We start from the raw sequence: 15,640 nt of genomic DNA on the forward strand, positions 1-15,640 counted from the left end.
TCAAAATGCACACTATTTGCCTTTGTCTTGGCTGTTGAAATTCTAGGGCATATCACATCTAAATGTTTGGCATGGAGTAGGTACTTAAAAAATATTAGTTCCTTGTCTAATGAGCTTACAATAGTATGTCTAGAGACTATAGTTCAAATTGGGAGGTTAACGATAAGTGTGTTAGCATATTTTATAATACTAATGTTATTAATAATTATAGTTACCATTTGTAAATGCCTTGATGCACTAGGCAATATATTAACAACTTAATATTTCATTTAGTCCTGACAAAAATCACGAAATAGGTATTATTTTCTCATTTTGCACACGAGGAAACCAAGGCTCAGAGAAGATAGGTAACTTTTCCAAGGTCACACAGCTAGCTAGTGCCGGTCCTAGATTTGAATCCAAGTTTTTAAGCTTCTTATTGCTCAATGAGAATAATTATAAATACATTTCTGATATTTGATTCTCCATTTTTACCAAGCTGGTTGTCATCAATGAAAGAAGATTTCAAAATTTAATTCAGAATTCTACTACTATACCTGTTAACCATAGGCTCAGATTCCTGTGATTTGGTTCTATGAGCCAGCCATGCTCAGATGCGCCTCACTTACTAGTGTGAGTCTTGATGACAAGACTCGTTGCTGCAAGGTAGGGTCTAGATGCAGAATGTTCTCTCTTCCTTTATTCATGTTGGTTTAATGGAACCCACAAAAGTTAAACCAGCTAGATGATCACAAGTCACTTCATATTTTCTTTGGGGTGAATAAGGAGATGCTTCCTCCTTTAACCAGGGGATACCTTATAACGAGGACTCTGATACTGCCTGGGCTGCACTGCTCTCCCCCACAAGTCCATGTGGCTTCTGACCTGCTGTGTTTTACCTCATGGTATGCGTGCAAGGGCAGCCATGTGACTGCCCACAGTCTGAGCATCTTCCTCGTCAGATTCCCTGTCTGTTCCTTTCTGTAATTCCATCCTGCATTCTGCCTCCCCTCACACAATACTGATTCAATCACAGAAAATATGTAGATGTTGCAACTGAATCAGACCAATGCTATGAAAGTGCAGGAAGACATTGTGATTCATTCATTCATTCATCTATCACTCATTCAACCAACAAGCATTGATGACTATTATTATACCAGGCTTTAGTACAAAGATAAATGTGGAGTACAAAGATAAATGACATGATCTCACCTTCAGGAAGCCCACAGTCCTCTATAATTGTGTCAGGGATTTTCTCTGATCAGTCTGGCACTAATGCTCACTTTTCTGCAAGCGAGGTACCATCTTAGCATTCAGAGAATGGATCATGGTATTAAGTTTGAATTGTTTAGAATAAAATCATCTAAGCAAGAGCACTTCTATTTCCATATGGATCCCTTATTTACACTCTAGATTTGGTTCCTCTCAGATTTTCTAGACTGCCAAACCTCTTAGTGCCTTTTCTCTCAGGCTTGGGCTCACAGAGAAAGTTGTCTATGCCTGCCATTGCACGCTGTGAACTTCCTAGGACCACCACGAGACAAGTCCACAGTCAGAAAACTTGGTATAAGTGGCAAAAAATAAAACATATGTGTTAGAATAAGCTTTACCAAAAAGTATTTTACAGAATACTAGTTCTTTACAGTGTTAAACAGTATTAGGGAAGAAATAAAAAGGGTTCCGCAGTCAAATAAGTTTGGGAAGTGCTACCTTTAAAAAGTTAGGCTGTTTCTTTATTGTAAGACTTCCCAGAGGTGTCAATATGTGAAAATACACATTGTGATTCCGCTGAAGGAGAACATAATATGCATAATAATCTTAATTAATCATAAAAACATTTTTTAAAAGGGCCATGTTTTTCACATAATATATGTTATGTAAAAGTATACTTCCACTTTTTCAGGTAAAATATGAAAAAAGATCCCCAAATCAATTATATATGGAAAAAATTGACTTTAATACCGTGCTTCATTTTAATTGTCTAGGGTAAGTATATCCACCATATAAGTAGTAGTGAAAATATGATTACATATATACAGGGTGTGTGGAAAGAGAGGGGGAGAGTGGGAGAGAGGAAGGAAATCCAAATCCATAAGCACAAGTACATTTACATATGTGAATATTCATGATGTGCATTATGGATTAGGTCATCTTTACATACTAAAGTTTTTCATTGGAGACAAGCAGCACAATGAGGAGAAACTTATCAAAAAGAAAAGTCCGAATGAAAATTCCCTCCAGGCATTTGGCACTTTGCACAGGCACCAAAAATAAGTGTGCTAATGGAAATGTACCTTTAAAATGTCCCTAGATGATGCATATTCTTTGAAAAAGAGACTGAATGGCAGTGTGCAGCCATGACTTAGAGGAAACTTTAAAAAGGAAAACTATGAAAGGTAATTAGGAAATTGAGAATTGTTGGGAGGTGGTGAGGAGTGGGATTAGGCTGTCATGGCAGATTAATGTGCCCCAGTATTTCACTTCTGGGACCTGGCCGAAAGCGACAAGATGGGTTTTCATTCTCAAGAAATGAGCATAAGAGATTATGCTAGAAATGAATAGAAGAAGTCTCCTAGGAGAATATACTACAAAGCTGCTCGGTACTGATATTTAATCATCAGGAGCAGCTGTAATAGAGAGGAGGATGGGTGGGGAGCGCTGTCCCCGGAGAGGACTGGGAGAGCTATGAACACAGCCATTTCATGGCACTGTGGTATTGCAGCTCTCTCTACCTATTGATCATTCGTTGCACGCACTCCAATAGTTAAAAATTAAGAACAAAATATGAAAATGCAAAGGTTCACTTATCAGAAAGGCTAAGAGAATAAATCAAATTGTGCTCTAACTAAAGTCACACTTTTTATTGTAGAGGCATTTTGCATTTTATATAGTAATTTGTCCCTTGCTAAATGTCTTCTGTTTTTTTATAGCCTTATGTATGAAAAAAAAGGTAGCATATGCTTTGCCACATAATAATTGGTGTATTTAAATCCCGTTTTCAAATGGCTCGAAAGGCTAGAATTAGACTGTGAACAGTTTAAGAGAAGGGACTGTTTGCTATACTTCATTTCTCCCACAATGCCTAGCACAGTGTCATGGACGTAGAAAGCCCTCAATTAATTGGGAAATAAAGAGGTAGAAAAGAATACAGGTTTCTTCCAAGGGATTTTCTAAACAATGGCACACTCACTGAATAAATTTCATCTAATCAATAAAAAGGTAGTTCTTTTACCATGATGTAAAAAAAGTCTTTTTCAGCATTCATTCTCAAAGAAAATTTTCACTGAGGGTGGGTAGTCCTAAGTTTAAAAATGATTCTCTTAGGTAAGTGCAAGGCTGACAGAAATCCCATGAACTAGTAAATTTCGTACAAAGTTAATAGTCTTGAGAAAACACATCACATCATCTTGGAATAGGCAGATTTGATCATGTGACATGGGGATGCAAAAAATAATTGAAATCTAGGATCAGTGACTCAAGACCTACCTAACATATGTGAAAGCTGCTCAGTCTTATATAAGCAACTTGAGATTTGGGGGCCTCAGTTTCTATCTTTGTAAAGTCAAGGCATTGGAAAATATGACCACTAAGGTTTAGTTCAGTTTTATAATTTTTATGGCTCCATGTCTTAAATGATTGGATGCCAGAATCTAGTTTTCCAGAGCTCACGTGTCTGGCAAGTCAGCAAATGAACTGGAAGCTCAAAGGCCCACAATATTAATCGATGTCACAAAGTCATGGAAGAGAGTAACAGTGGTTGAAGAATGGCTCTTGGAATCAGCTGACACACGTCCAGCCTCCACTCTACCACACAGATGAATTGGGGCAAGTTTCTTGCCTTCCTGAGGTTCAGTTCCTCCTGTAAAGTAGAGTCAAAAATATCTACCCTACAGAGATGGTGGTGAGGGCTTGAGACATAGTAAAAAACAAATAAATTGTAGTTCTTCTCATTGTCCCAGGGACTGTTAATTGCAAAGAAAAGAGACGAAGTACAACCAGCTTCACTAGGAAGAAGGTTGATTAAATGTTACCAGGAACTCTGAGGAAGCCCAATTATCAGATACCTAGAAATAGGAGCGGAGATGAGGAGAGCCGGGGATCAAGTCTCTCCTTTCTACTTCTCTCTGAATATCAGCTTCATTCTTCTGTCCTCTCTGTAGACTGGCTTTCTTATTTCTTTCATCCACTTGGAATGTGGCTCTTATAGCTTTCCCAAAATGGCAGCCTCAGCTCCCTGCAGCTTGGATCCCTGCGGCTAACTGACTCAACAGCATGGCAATCCAACTCCAAATTCCTGGGAGATGAAATCTGATTGGCCCAGCTTTGTTTGGGTGTGTAGTCTTGGTTCAAACAGCTGAGGGGTCAAGTAGCAAGAAGAGCTGATTCTTTCAGCATGATGCCCTGGCTCTCTCTCTGTGGCGGGGCCATATACAGGTACTGTGCACTTCACTCTTAAAGGAACCCACAAGGTGCTCACTCTTTTTTTATAGACACAATTCTGACACATTTATCTCTTCTTTATGGAAGAATGTGTGGGGGGTGCTGGAGAGTGGGTGCTAGAGGGAAATACAATGACAATGATACCATTGGCCTAAGGGAGAGAGGAATCCTTAAAAAAAATAATGAAATGCAGACATAAGAACTCAAAATAAGGAAATGTCAGACATGGAATGAAAGTATACACAGCATATACTTCAGTGGTACAGTATCAAACCTATGTGTATAAAAACTACATTTTATAATAATCTACAACAGGTTATATGTGTTAAAGAAATCAGGAAACCTTAGGGAAAAGCCATATTATAATCAGATAATTAAAATCTCATCCATTCATGCAGTTGCCAATTCATTTCTTCATTCAGCAAACATTTATTGGTTGTCATGCTCCTGGCACTGTTTGCCCACTGTTGCAGGCACCAAAGAAGGGAGACACCCTTGCAAGTGAGCAGTGAAGGCAGAGTGTGAAGCACACTGTGGAAAGGGCATGGCCAGGGCGTCTTGTGGGCATAGAAAATTGACCCTGGGAGCATGTATCAGTCTGGGGAAGGAAGGAGAGGAAAGGCATTCCAGGCAGGGGGGACAGCGGGGACCCGACCCGGTGCATCCCGTGGCCCTCGTGTCTGGAATGTAGACGCATGAGGAGGTGGGGTGGGGCGAGTGGGTGCCCCACCTGAGAAATTGGCAAGGAGCCTGAATGAAAAGGGCCTTAAGGAGCTCAACTAAGGAATTTGACCCTTATTCTAAAAGTTGTAGGGGGTGTCGATGGCTTTTAAGCAGGGAAATGACCTGGCCAGCTTTGTGAATTAGATTATTCTGGGGCGCCAAGCCGACCGGAGGAGGAGCGCTGGGCCGTTTGCGGTGGCAGTCCGGGAGAGCCATGAGCAGGGGGTGCCTGTAAGAATGGGGAGGAGGGCAGATTCCGGTGGTGCCACGCCCTGCGTTAGAGGAGGGAGAGAGGGACATGCCTGAAGGGAAAGACTGAGATTGAGGTGACCACAGGACTTTGAATAGGAGGGGGCGTAAGTGGCTAGGGATAAGCTGAGAATCTGGCTCAGAGAAATGGCGGGGTGGCGGGGATCAGCAGCAGATGGGTGGAGGCCCGGCACGGAGGATCATGAAGAGCAGGAGCAGGAGAGGACGGGGAGAGCACATCACCGGGGCATGCAGGGCAGGGAAGAGAAGAAGCCTGAAGCAAACTGAGAGAAAAGCTTTCTTCTCAGGTAGAGGAAAGTCTTTCATCGTTGAAACAAAGGAAGAAAGAAAAGAGTTCCAGGACGGAGGGAGTGAAAAAATATGTCTCTTGGCAAGAAGGATCAAGAAAGGACATAAAAGGGTCCAACAGTTTTGGGAAAGGGGGCCGTTGGTGACCTACTGAGGGCATCGTCTCTGGGGAGGTGGAACCGGAAGCCATGTGGGCATGCAGGGCTAGGGAGGTAAGGACAATGAACCCCACAGCTTTCCAGAAGCTTGACTGGGAGGGAAAGAAGAGAAATAGAACCAAAGCTACGGAGAGAAGTGGGGATCAGGGCAGGTTTTGTTTTATTTTATTTTTTCATGATGAGGGAGAAGTGTTTATATTAATAGGACACAGAGAGCCGGCAGAGAGAGGGAGCAGATAGGGCAGAGGGGAAGATTGATGGCCCGAGGTCCCGGAGGAGAAGCAGGGAGTGGCCCCACAGAGGTGGAGGGACGGCCTCAGACAAGGGAAGGACAGTCCTTTCACTGAGATAGGAGGGACGGAGGGAAGGATGGGGATGGGGAGATAAGTTGGTAGGTGGCAGGGGAGGAAATTGAGAGACTCCTCGATTGATGGCCTCAATTTTCTCGGCAAAGTAGGAGGCAAGGTGATCTGCTGAGTGGTGCGGGGGAGGTAGCGGAGCAGGAGGTGGTTTTGGAGGAGAGAAGTTTGGTGTGTGAAACCGCCAAGAGCAATGGGGCATGGAGCTAGCTAGGGACACAGAAGGATTGGTGGGGAGTACTGGGCACCCTGCTGCGTTGGGAGAATATATGAATATAGTTGGCATGCCTCAAACTCTCACCGCTGTGACATTTTCTCCCAAAGCCGTTACAAGTCTAGGCAGAGTAGCAAGAAACTGAATTGTTAGACTGTATGTACCAGGACTGAGTATTTGAAGAGTGGATGTCACAGAAACTGAAAAGGGTCAAGAAATTATAGGATATTCAGAAGGGAGGGTTGAAGTGATGGGCTATAGGACACAGGATAGAAGAGAAGGACACAAAATCAAAGTTCATCTGCTAGATCCGGCGCAAATGCAAGGGCCCAGGACTGCAAGGCCTCAGTGAGTAGGTCTGTGGGGAACAAAAAGAGCCGTGAGCTGAAAGAAACCTGTTGCCACAGAGGAGGCTGTTGAAGCTTCAGACAATAGAGGTCAACTTGTTCTGGGGGCTTTGCAATCAGTCATCAGAAAGTACCTTTTTGTCAAAGCCTCCCCTAACCTCTCCAGCCCCAAACTTTTCTCTCCAGCCTCCGAACTCCTGTATCATTTTGTTTGTAGACAGATAGTGAAAAGAACATCAAAATTGGACCCTCAATGTAAGAGTCAGGAGGCCTGGGTTTTGATCTTATTTTCAGCACCCATAAGTTCTGTAGTTTTGGCCACAGAGTGAGCCACCAAACAACAGCTACCTTGACCACTCCAACTTGCTTAGGGACAGATTATTCTATCTATACACATTATGTGCATGGCAACTAGTTGCCTACACATCACTGTATTTATGTGATTCTTTTGTTTGTTTTCCACTTTCTGTAGGAGCAGGGGTGAGCAAAGACTATACTCCTCGTATGTAGCTTTTCTTCACTGCAGTAAACTGTAGTGAACTTTACCCACCATCAAAAGAATCCTGGAACAGATTCTATTGGAGAAGAAAAAAGATATTTTGCTTCATAAAATTTCCTAAGACTGCTCATATTTTAAGAGTCTCAAATCAGATTTTGAGAGTAGCAGGTCCAAGAAGCTTATCATGCCATAAAAGCAAATATTCTGGGAGGAAAAATGTAGGCCCTTTAAGATCTGAGCTTTGTTATCTGAGTGAGGTCAGCAGAGACAGACCAAATCAACAAGCATGACATGAAGGGCAAATTTGCAATTAAAAGAAGAATAGGGAATTATAAAGATGGATGGGCCTTGTGACATGCACGCCCAAGCCTGCGTGGCCTTGGCCCCGGATGCCAGAAATTAATGCTTTACTCTTTAGCATTTGTCACCTTTGGCTCTGAGCAGAAAGGCAAATGCATTAAAATAACAACAATTAGAACACTTACTTAGCTTGGAAGGCATTGTTGGTTCCCCTGTGGTCGAGGTCATGACACAGGCATCCCACAATCACTGCTAAAATTTCCACCTCGGTCAGAATCTCTTGAAACCCAGCGGTCTGGGGAGAGGGGGAAAATGGCAACAGTCACTGCTGGGGCACGGAGGATGGATAAGGTTAGTGTGCTGAGCAACAATCAGCCCTGTTTTCATATCCACATCATTTAAGGAGATGATTAACTGCCGCCCCCTCAGACGACAGTGAGTTGGGTGGTCAGTTGTACAGCCTAAGGTCCCCACAGTGATGAATTAGCTCGCTGTCACAGCAGCCCACGCTGCCACACTGGGACAAAGTTCGGACTATTTTGTTCCCTTTTTAGAGAGGAGGCTGTACTATCCAGATATAGTGACAGTTTGGCAAAGGCCCAGAGCAAGATGCGCTTTGTTATTCCACATTTTAATGATGAGCGTGGGGCTTGGTGGTCGGGGCATAGAAGGCGGCTGTGAATTTCCAACTGAGCGCGACATCCACTGGGTGCCACTCAGGTGAGAGCAGGAAAAAGGCAAAAAACAACATTTTTTTTTTAAAACACTAAAAGGAACAACTCCGTTGTACCAGATTGTTGCACCATGACATTCTAGAAGTTAATCTTGTAAATACCTTAATTCATGTTAGGTTAGTGGGAAGATTAAATTCACACAAATAAGAAGGCAGCACATGTCTTGGGAACTAGAATTTGGCAGATTAGGCAACCCAGATTGAGGATCGAGTGGAGGAACCATGACTTGGAATTCTTTTTTTCTTACCCCGTGTTAGCTTGCTTGTGAAATGCAGAGCTGTGATGTGATTTCTTTTGGAAGCAGTTTGATATAATTCTGCGACCAAGAGCAGCACTGCTTCTTTGGTTCCTGCTGGCCCTTTCATTAGTTTAGAAGAGGAAGTGTACCTCTGGGACAGCAGGTCTATGCATTTTCTTGATCCAATGCTTTTGTATTCCCCCTTTTACTTTGTAAGTCTCCTATTTCATTACTTATTAAAATCTTTATCAGAGGGTAGGAGGAGGGGAGAGTCAGGGTTCATATTGCCTTACTTTTCATGTGTGTTTTCTCCCCCAAATCTAGATCACTGCCTAATACCTATAAGGGACTTCTCTTAGAGCAATGAAAACTTCGTTTTTAAATTAAGTGCATTTTCCCCCAGAAATAATTGAATAATAGGTTCTCATGTTGACAGTTTTATTTTAAAAAATTGACTCGAGTCCACTGCTACATGAGAAACACATAGAACTTCATTTGCATAGCAAATGGACATGTGAATAAACTGGAAGTATGAAATAGTCCATGTCAAAGCTTGTGTGTGCCCTTCATTTTAAAATTGGCAATTGGCTGTTGGCTTTTCTAAGTTAACTTTATTTTACTTAAAGTATTACCTGTAATAGTTAAAAAGAATTCAAATTATACTAAGAGATTTAGAAGCAAAAACCCAGTAGTCCCTCATCCTTCCCCTTACCTGATTCCCAAAGGCAACCATTTTCTATTTTCTTTTTTACTTAAATTGGTAGGTTTCCCCCCACAATTCTATGCAGCATGCACATACTAGCACTTGATTATTCACCAAGTACTCATATCATCCTTCCTATGTACCAATACATTGTCCTAAGAGCTTTACTACTGTTGAGCTGAATTCTCCTAGTGGTCCTGTTAAGTAGGAACTGTTATTATCCCCAGTTATAGATGAGGAAACTGAGAGGCTAAGACTCAGGCATCCTCAAGCTACAGCCTGCGGGCCACATGCCACCTGCCTAGGATATTTATCCGGGCCAGCCGGTGTTTTTGATGCCACTGCCTGTCCTGCTTAGCAGCCGACTTGTCCTGGGCCCACAGTGCACATTCTCCAACGGTCTGAGGGACAGTGAACTGGCCCCTTGTTTAAAAAGTTTGAGGACCCCCACTAAGTCATATGCTGAAGGGCTCACAGCTAGTACAAGGCAGACAGGGGCAACCTTCCACTTTCACCAGAATCTGCCCTCAACACCGATGATGTCTAGCGGCAGGTGAGAGTTTATGTTCACCTACACCCTCCGCTCACACTCCCGGTGTGATCCATGCACAGAGCTTTCCTGATACACCCTCTAAATACTATTCGCTGCTGAGCCGACCAGTACACAGCGATTGTTTCCTTTCGTATGTACAGTTTATCATTTCTTGGAGTTAGGATTTCTTTGAAAAGTCTAAGTCTTCTCACAGTCTGCACAACTCTGTAAAATGCCTCTCAAAACAATGTTGAAGAGAGTCCAAACTTCACAGCTTGCATTTAGATCCTCGTATCCTGGGCACCTCCTCCTGCAGCCTGACCCTGCTCGTTGGTCCAGATTCTCTGTCTCCCTCCCCGTCATTCAGGGGGCTCCTCTCTCCTCTCCAGGGTTGACCTCTGATCTCCTGCGCCCTGTGCCTTGGTGTGCATTTTTTTTTTAACACTGGGGGAGTTCATTGTTTTTGAGGCTTTGCATGACTGAAAAAAAAATCTTGTCTTTTTTTTTTCTTTTTTTTTGCAGAGGGTTGAATCTTATTGTAGTCTTATACTCAATTGTTAACTTGCCTAACAATTCTAGTTTGAAACATTTTCACTCAGAATTTTGAAGGAGTGTTCTATTGTTTTCTAGCTTCCAAAGTTGCTTTTGAGAAGAATGTATCATTCTTATTCCTAATACTTTGAATGTTACTTAATTTTCTTTCTTCTAGAATCTCCTCTGTATCCCTTGTGTTCAACAATTTCAAAAAGATATGCTTGGGTTTGGAATTTTTTTTTTCATTCAATTTGCATGGTAAACCTAATCTGGAGGTTCAACTTCTTCAGTACACATTCTTTTAATTTTTTAAAAATAATTTTCTCTTCAGTATTTTTTCTGTCCTATTTTAATGGGACTCCAATTGGTTGGATACTGTACTTCTTGTATTGATTTTATCTCTTCTTCCCATTTCCCATATAGAATTTTCCTCTTACTTTCTGAGAGTGAGAAATATTTAGTTTTATAAGCATTTCTTTGTTTGCTACTCCTTTTCTAATAGCATGCTATTCTTCTCCCAAGGATACATTATCTTTTCTTATCTTTCTGAAGATGCTAATTATAATCCTTCTGAAATTTTCTTCTGTTCCTTGAATTGCCTGTTTCCTCTGAACTTCTTTTCTCTGTGTTTGGTGGTTTCCCTAAGTGTCTGATAATCTTTGGTAGCCTATTCAAATTTGAGAGTGAAGCAGTACAAAGCTCACCATGCACCAGTGCTTGTGGGTGGTGCCTGCAGATAGATGGCAGGGCCTTACCCTGAGTGACTGGGTGGCCGGTGAGTCTCTGCTGGGGATCCCCAAATGTAAGGATCTACACTCATTTTCCCTGGACTTTCCAATCTTTGCATGGGAATGGTGTAAACACGTGTGTTGCCATCCTAAGAGAACTGTAGCTTCCCAACTGTCAGGATGTAGGCTTTCACTTAATCCTCCTATTTTCAGAGTGCACCCCACCCTAACTTTACTTTTGTTGGTCTTGCCAAGTCAGTGGTTCAATTTCTCCAGCAAATAATTCTGGTTACTGCAGAGATGGGCTAAGAGTAACCCTCTGACTACGTGGAGAGGGAGTGGAGACTTGGGCACACACTGTTTTAATCACTTCCTCCTTCCACCTCACCCCGTATTGGTGGTATCTGAGGCCTCTAGTTCCTGAGCCTTGATAAGTTCTGGGGGGCATTGCTTCCCATGTGTACCCCCCCACCCCTCCCCCTGACAGCACTTGGGTTGGACCTTGCTTTTCTCTCCTATGTTGCGAACAATCTTCCCACTCTTTTCTGCCTTCATATGTTATGGGTCCATGAAAGGCAGAATTGTGCCCCGTTCTTGTTCTCCTTGTTATTTTGGGGTGATTTTTGAAAGAAGAGGGTATAAATGTCTTTTTCTGTCATCTCTATCATTTTGGAAGTGTTAAGTCAGCTTATTGGGCTTGCTCTTGCTAATACTAAGTAAATCTTGAGAAAGTCTATCGAGTATGAAATCATTGTCTGTGATACTGTGGAAATAAGTGTTGTAAACAACAATGGCACTGAGCTGAAATTTAGAGAGATTTTGCCCATGACAATGCTACTGACTAGAACTGAGTGATGAATGAGAACAGTGAGAAGAGGGATAATGTTAAAAGAAGGTAATTTGATGAAAAATTTAATTATTAATAGAAGTTAAAACCAAATACCATCTAATAGGTTCAAGATCAAAATTGTAAGCCCTTAGTTATCACCCATTATATAATCGGATAGAACAGATTTTGCTTATATTTTTTACATAGCCACCTTTCCTCCACCCCTGGAAATTCAGCATCTGGCTCTTAAACTATTTGCATTATGGATACTTTTGAGAATTTGATGGAAGCCACGGACTCTCTTCCTCAAAGTTTTTTTATAATCTTATGATATTTAAAGACCATGGAGCCCAACTCTAGGACCTCAGAGTAAAGAATCCCTGAAATAAAGCAGACATGCACAGTCGCACAAAACACATCTACCTCCCTCGACTGTGATACCTGCGTTACTGAAGCAGCACCTATCTCTTGACTGTGATTTAAAGCTGCCTGGTAAATGGTTTCTGAAAGTCATCAGGCCTGAAAAATGCCCACCTGCCACTAAGTGTCCTTTTGCCCGTCCCCCACCCTCATCCATCTTCCTTCCAGTCCCAGCCACTCAGACCTGCGCTTACCCGTGTCGAGCAGAAAGAGTCGACCACCTGCTGAAGACGATACACTCTCAAGAGCAAACAGAGAGGCAGCAGGAAGTATATTTTAATTCATTTCTTCCATATTTGACTATATTCTTTTATTTTCAAATAAAATTATGTCTTTTCTGTTCTTGACCTACTAGTCATGGGTTTTATTGACCTTCATGTTAATATATCTTGTCACCTGTATTTTCTCATGGTTTATATCAGAACTGTAAGCAGTGGATGCAATATATCTAAGCAAAGAGACAGCCAAGGCACGGAGACCTATTTCACACCACACTCTCTGCAGAGAAGCCGTGTGACGGCCTCTGAGCAGGCCTGCCGTGACAGTCCTTCACTGAGCTGAGATGTAGGCTGGGGTGAGCCCCTCCCCCAGCTACGGCAGCGAGTAAGAACTAGAACTCTAAAGGACTCAAACCAGTAACATTGATTCTCAGGGGCCCCTTGACTACCCAGTAATTTCGGTCATTAGCTAACATAAAATTTAGACCAGCCAGAATGTGCTCTTATTTTAAAGTTGATCCTGTATGATATTGCTAATGAGTGGAGGAATATCACCGCCAGAGAAAAATGACTTGCTTTGTGGCTCTGTTGAATCCAAAAAGGTGTAAAAACCACAGCTGTAATATGCCCACTAGATGGCGCTATAGAAGATTCATTCATTTAACAAATGTTATTAAGTGCCTATTACCCATCAAGCAATTGGCATATTTGAGAAGAGGCTTGGGATACTATCAACAATAGTTAGTTTTTATAGTGCTTAGTATATGCCTGACATTTTTCTAAATATTTCAAATTCATTAGCTCATTTAATCCTTGCAAGAACCCTCTGACGTAGACACTATCCTTATGGTCCCATTTTATAGATGAGGATATTGAGGCACCAGATTAGAAGGCTATAAGGTGGCAGAGGTGAGATTAGAGCCCAGGTAACCTGGCTCCTGAGTCCATGTTCTTACTGTGCTATACAGCCTCTACGGTCAGGTGTGGGTGTAGCTGTGCAGATTTCAGATACTCTGATAGAGTGCCAGACAGTAAGGCTTTAAAGAATCACTTGGTGCGTGCTTTATTTCATCAAGGACCTTATTCTTGAATAGTAAGACGTTGATATTGCAGATCCACTGACACCTGTAGGCTAAACATGGCTCTGGTACATCCAGATGTGCCTGATAATATACAGTGCTTTACAAATAAAGATTAGAGAGAAAAGAGAGGTATGATAGTTTGTAATATCTCAACTTTATAAAATGTCTAAATATATGCATAGGAAAAAGACGGTCAGGATGTACATCAAAATGTTATCAGAAGTGGGATTACAGTTGATTTAAAATTTTTCCTTTGTGTCCAAAATTTCCATAAAGAACATTTACTCATTAGAATGTATGTGCTAATACTATATGTGTGCATTTGTGAATTCTTTTTTCTTTTAAGAATAAACATATACTTCATCAGACTGTCCTGGTTTGGAATAAAATAGTGATATTCTGAAATGTGTCCATTCATTGAACAAATATTTATTAAGTATTCACTCCTTTCCAGGCACTAGGAGCAGAGCAGTGAAGAAGACAGCACGATCGTGGTCCTCACCGCACATATTATGTGGTCACACCTCAAGCCAGCCAGTGCTGTGCCACAGAGTGCCTTTTTCTCAAGAGAAACCAGCACAACATTGGCTGGGCTTTGTGGAAGACAGTAATAGTAGAAGCGGCCAGCCACTCCTGCCAAGTTTCTGGAGAAGGTGCATCATGGACTGCACGCCTTTGTCGTGTACGCAGCCCTGGCACAGGAATCTGAGAAAGCGATGCCATAAACTCTGCCCTCACCTTTCTTTTTGAACCAGACTATCAGAGTTATGAATCATGACAGACTTCCTGATGAGGAAATGCTGTTGATTCTGAGCTCTGGAAGATGAAATAAGAGGGAGGGAATCCCACAATGTCCTGGAAATTCCTAATGGTTGCAGACATCCCTGAGCAAAGGTGCTTGGCTCCAAGTGCTCCTCCATGGATGCTGACGCCCAGGCACTGCAGCAGAGCCCTGCATGGATTGGCTAAGGTTGAGGGACTGCGTGGTCAGTTTTTGGAGAGTCTTTCTGTCTTCTCTTCATCTTTCTCTCTCTTCTGGACAAGAAGAACAAAGATTACTGCTCAGACAATTCCAAGGGTTTTGAAAGACATGATTTTTTGAAGGAAGTGCCTCCTCTAGAAGAATCTGCACACCATATCCCTAATCTGTGCCATCTTATCTTAACTGATCTATAGATGGCTTAAATTTGGAGGTCCTTTGAGCTTGGTTGGGGCTGAAAGGCAGCATTCATAGAAGAAGAATTTAATTTCTGGTATTTTAAAATTTTGATACATAGAGTGTTGCAGGGTCACAGTCTGAGGACTTTGGTACATCATTAAAACCAAATTTATTTCAGTCAAAAGTGGTCCTTGAGGGTTTCATTGTAAATGCCACATACAAGGTGCTCATGTCTTGTAAGAAACAATGCCCCCAATTGCAATGTTGGTGGCAGGTCCAGCTCTGCTAGGCCATCCTTAACATGAGAAGTTGGTTTGTGAAACTCACATCTCCTAACAGGGACTGATGGTTCTACAGAAGGGTGTCTTCAATCACTTCCCAATTCAGCGAATGTCCTAGTCGTAGGTGGATCAGAGTTTTCAGAGAATGTCTGGGCTCCATGTTCATTTACAACAAGCCCATCATGCTTTTTAGGGGACACTATTTTGTTTGCTTCAAGATGGAATGGCAACCTCTCAACATATAAATCCTACGGGCAGGCTGATGGGTATTGAACTATTCGATATGCTCCTAGGCAATGAATGATATTGGACAGAGGACTTACTCAAGGTTTAGGGTGGAAGCAGATTTCAATTGCCTACCAGGAGTCCTTATGAGTTCATTTATACTACTTGATGTCACATCATACCTTCTTCTCTTACAAAAGGATCCTACCTTTGCAAACCAGAGATAGTGTGTAATAGAAACACAGTGGAAGAACAGATATTCAACCACAATTCTGTATTGAGGGGAAAAAAACCGTATTGGACAAGCTATAGTATCCAGAATTAGTGATCATACTCCCTTGGGGTTTATAATCCTGTTTGTCAATATTTGAGTCTGC

General features: G+C 42.0%; 1 protein-coding gene across 1 annotated transcript in view; it reads right to left on the reverse strand.

The window, feature by feature from the left end:
* Positions 1-15,640, reverse strand: part of LOC105883021 (dual 3',5'-cyclic-AMP and -GMP phosphodiesterase 11A) — a 185,836-nt gene that overhangs the window by 71,863 nt on the left and 98,333 nt on the right. The window contains exon 9 of the mRNA XM_076005395.1: positions 7,766-7,875. Coding sequence (XP_075861510.1) covers positions 7,766-7,875 — 110 coding nt within the window. The remainder of the gene's footprint in view (positions 1-7,765; positions 7,876-15,640) is intronic.

Source organism: Microcebus murinus, chromosome 8 (genome assembly GCF_040939455.1).
Source record: "Microcebus murinus isolate Inina chromosome 8, M.murinus_Inina_mat1.0, whole genome shotgun sequence".
Taxonomy (NCBI): Eukaryota; Metazoa; Chordata; class Mammalia; order Primates; family Cheirogaleidae; genus Microcebus; species Microcebus murinus.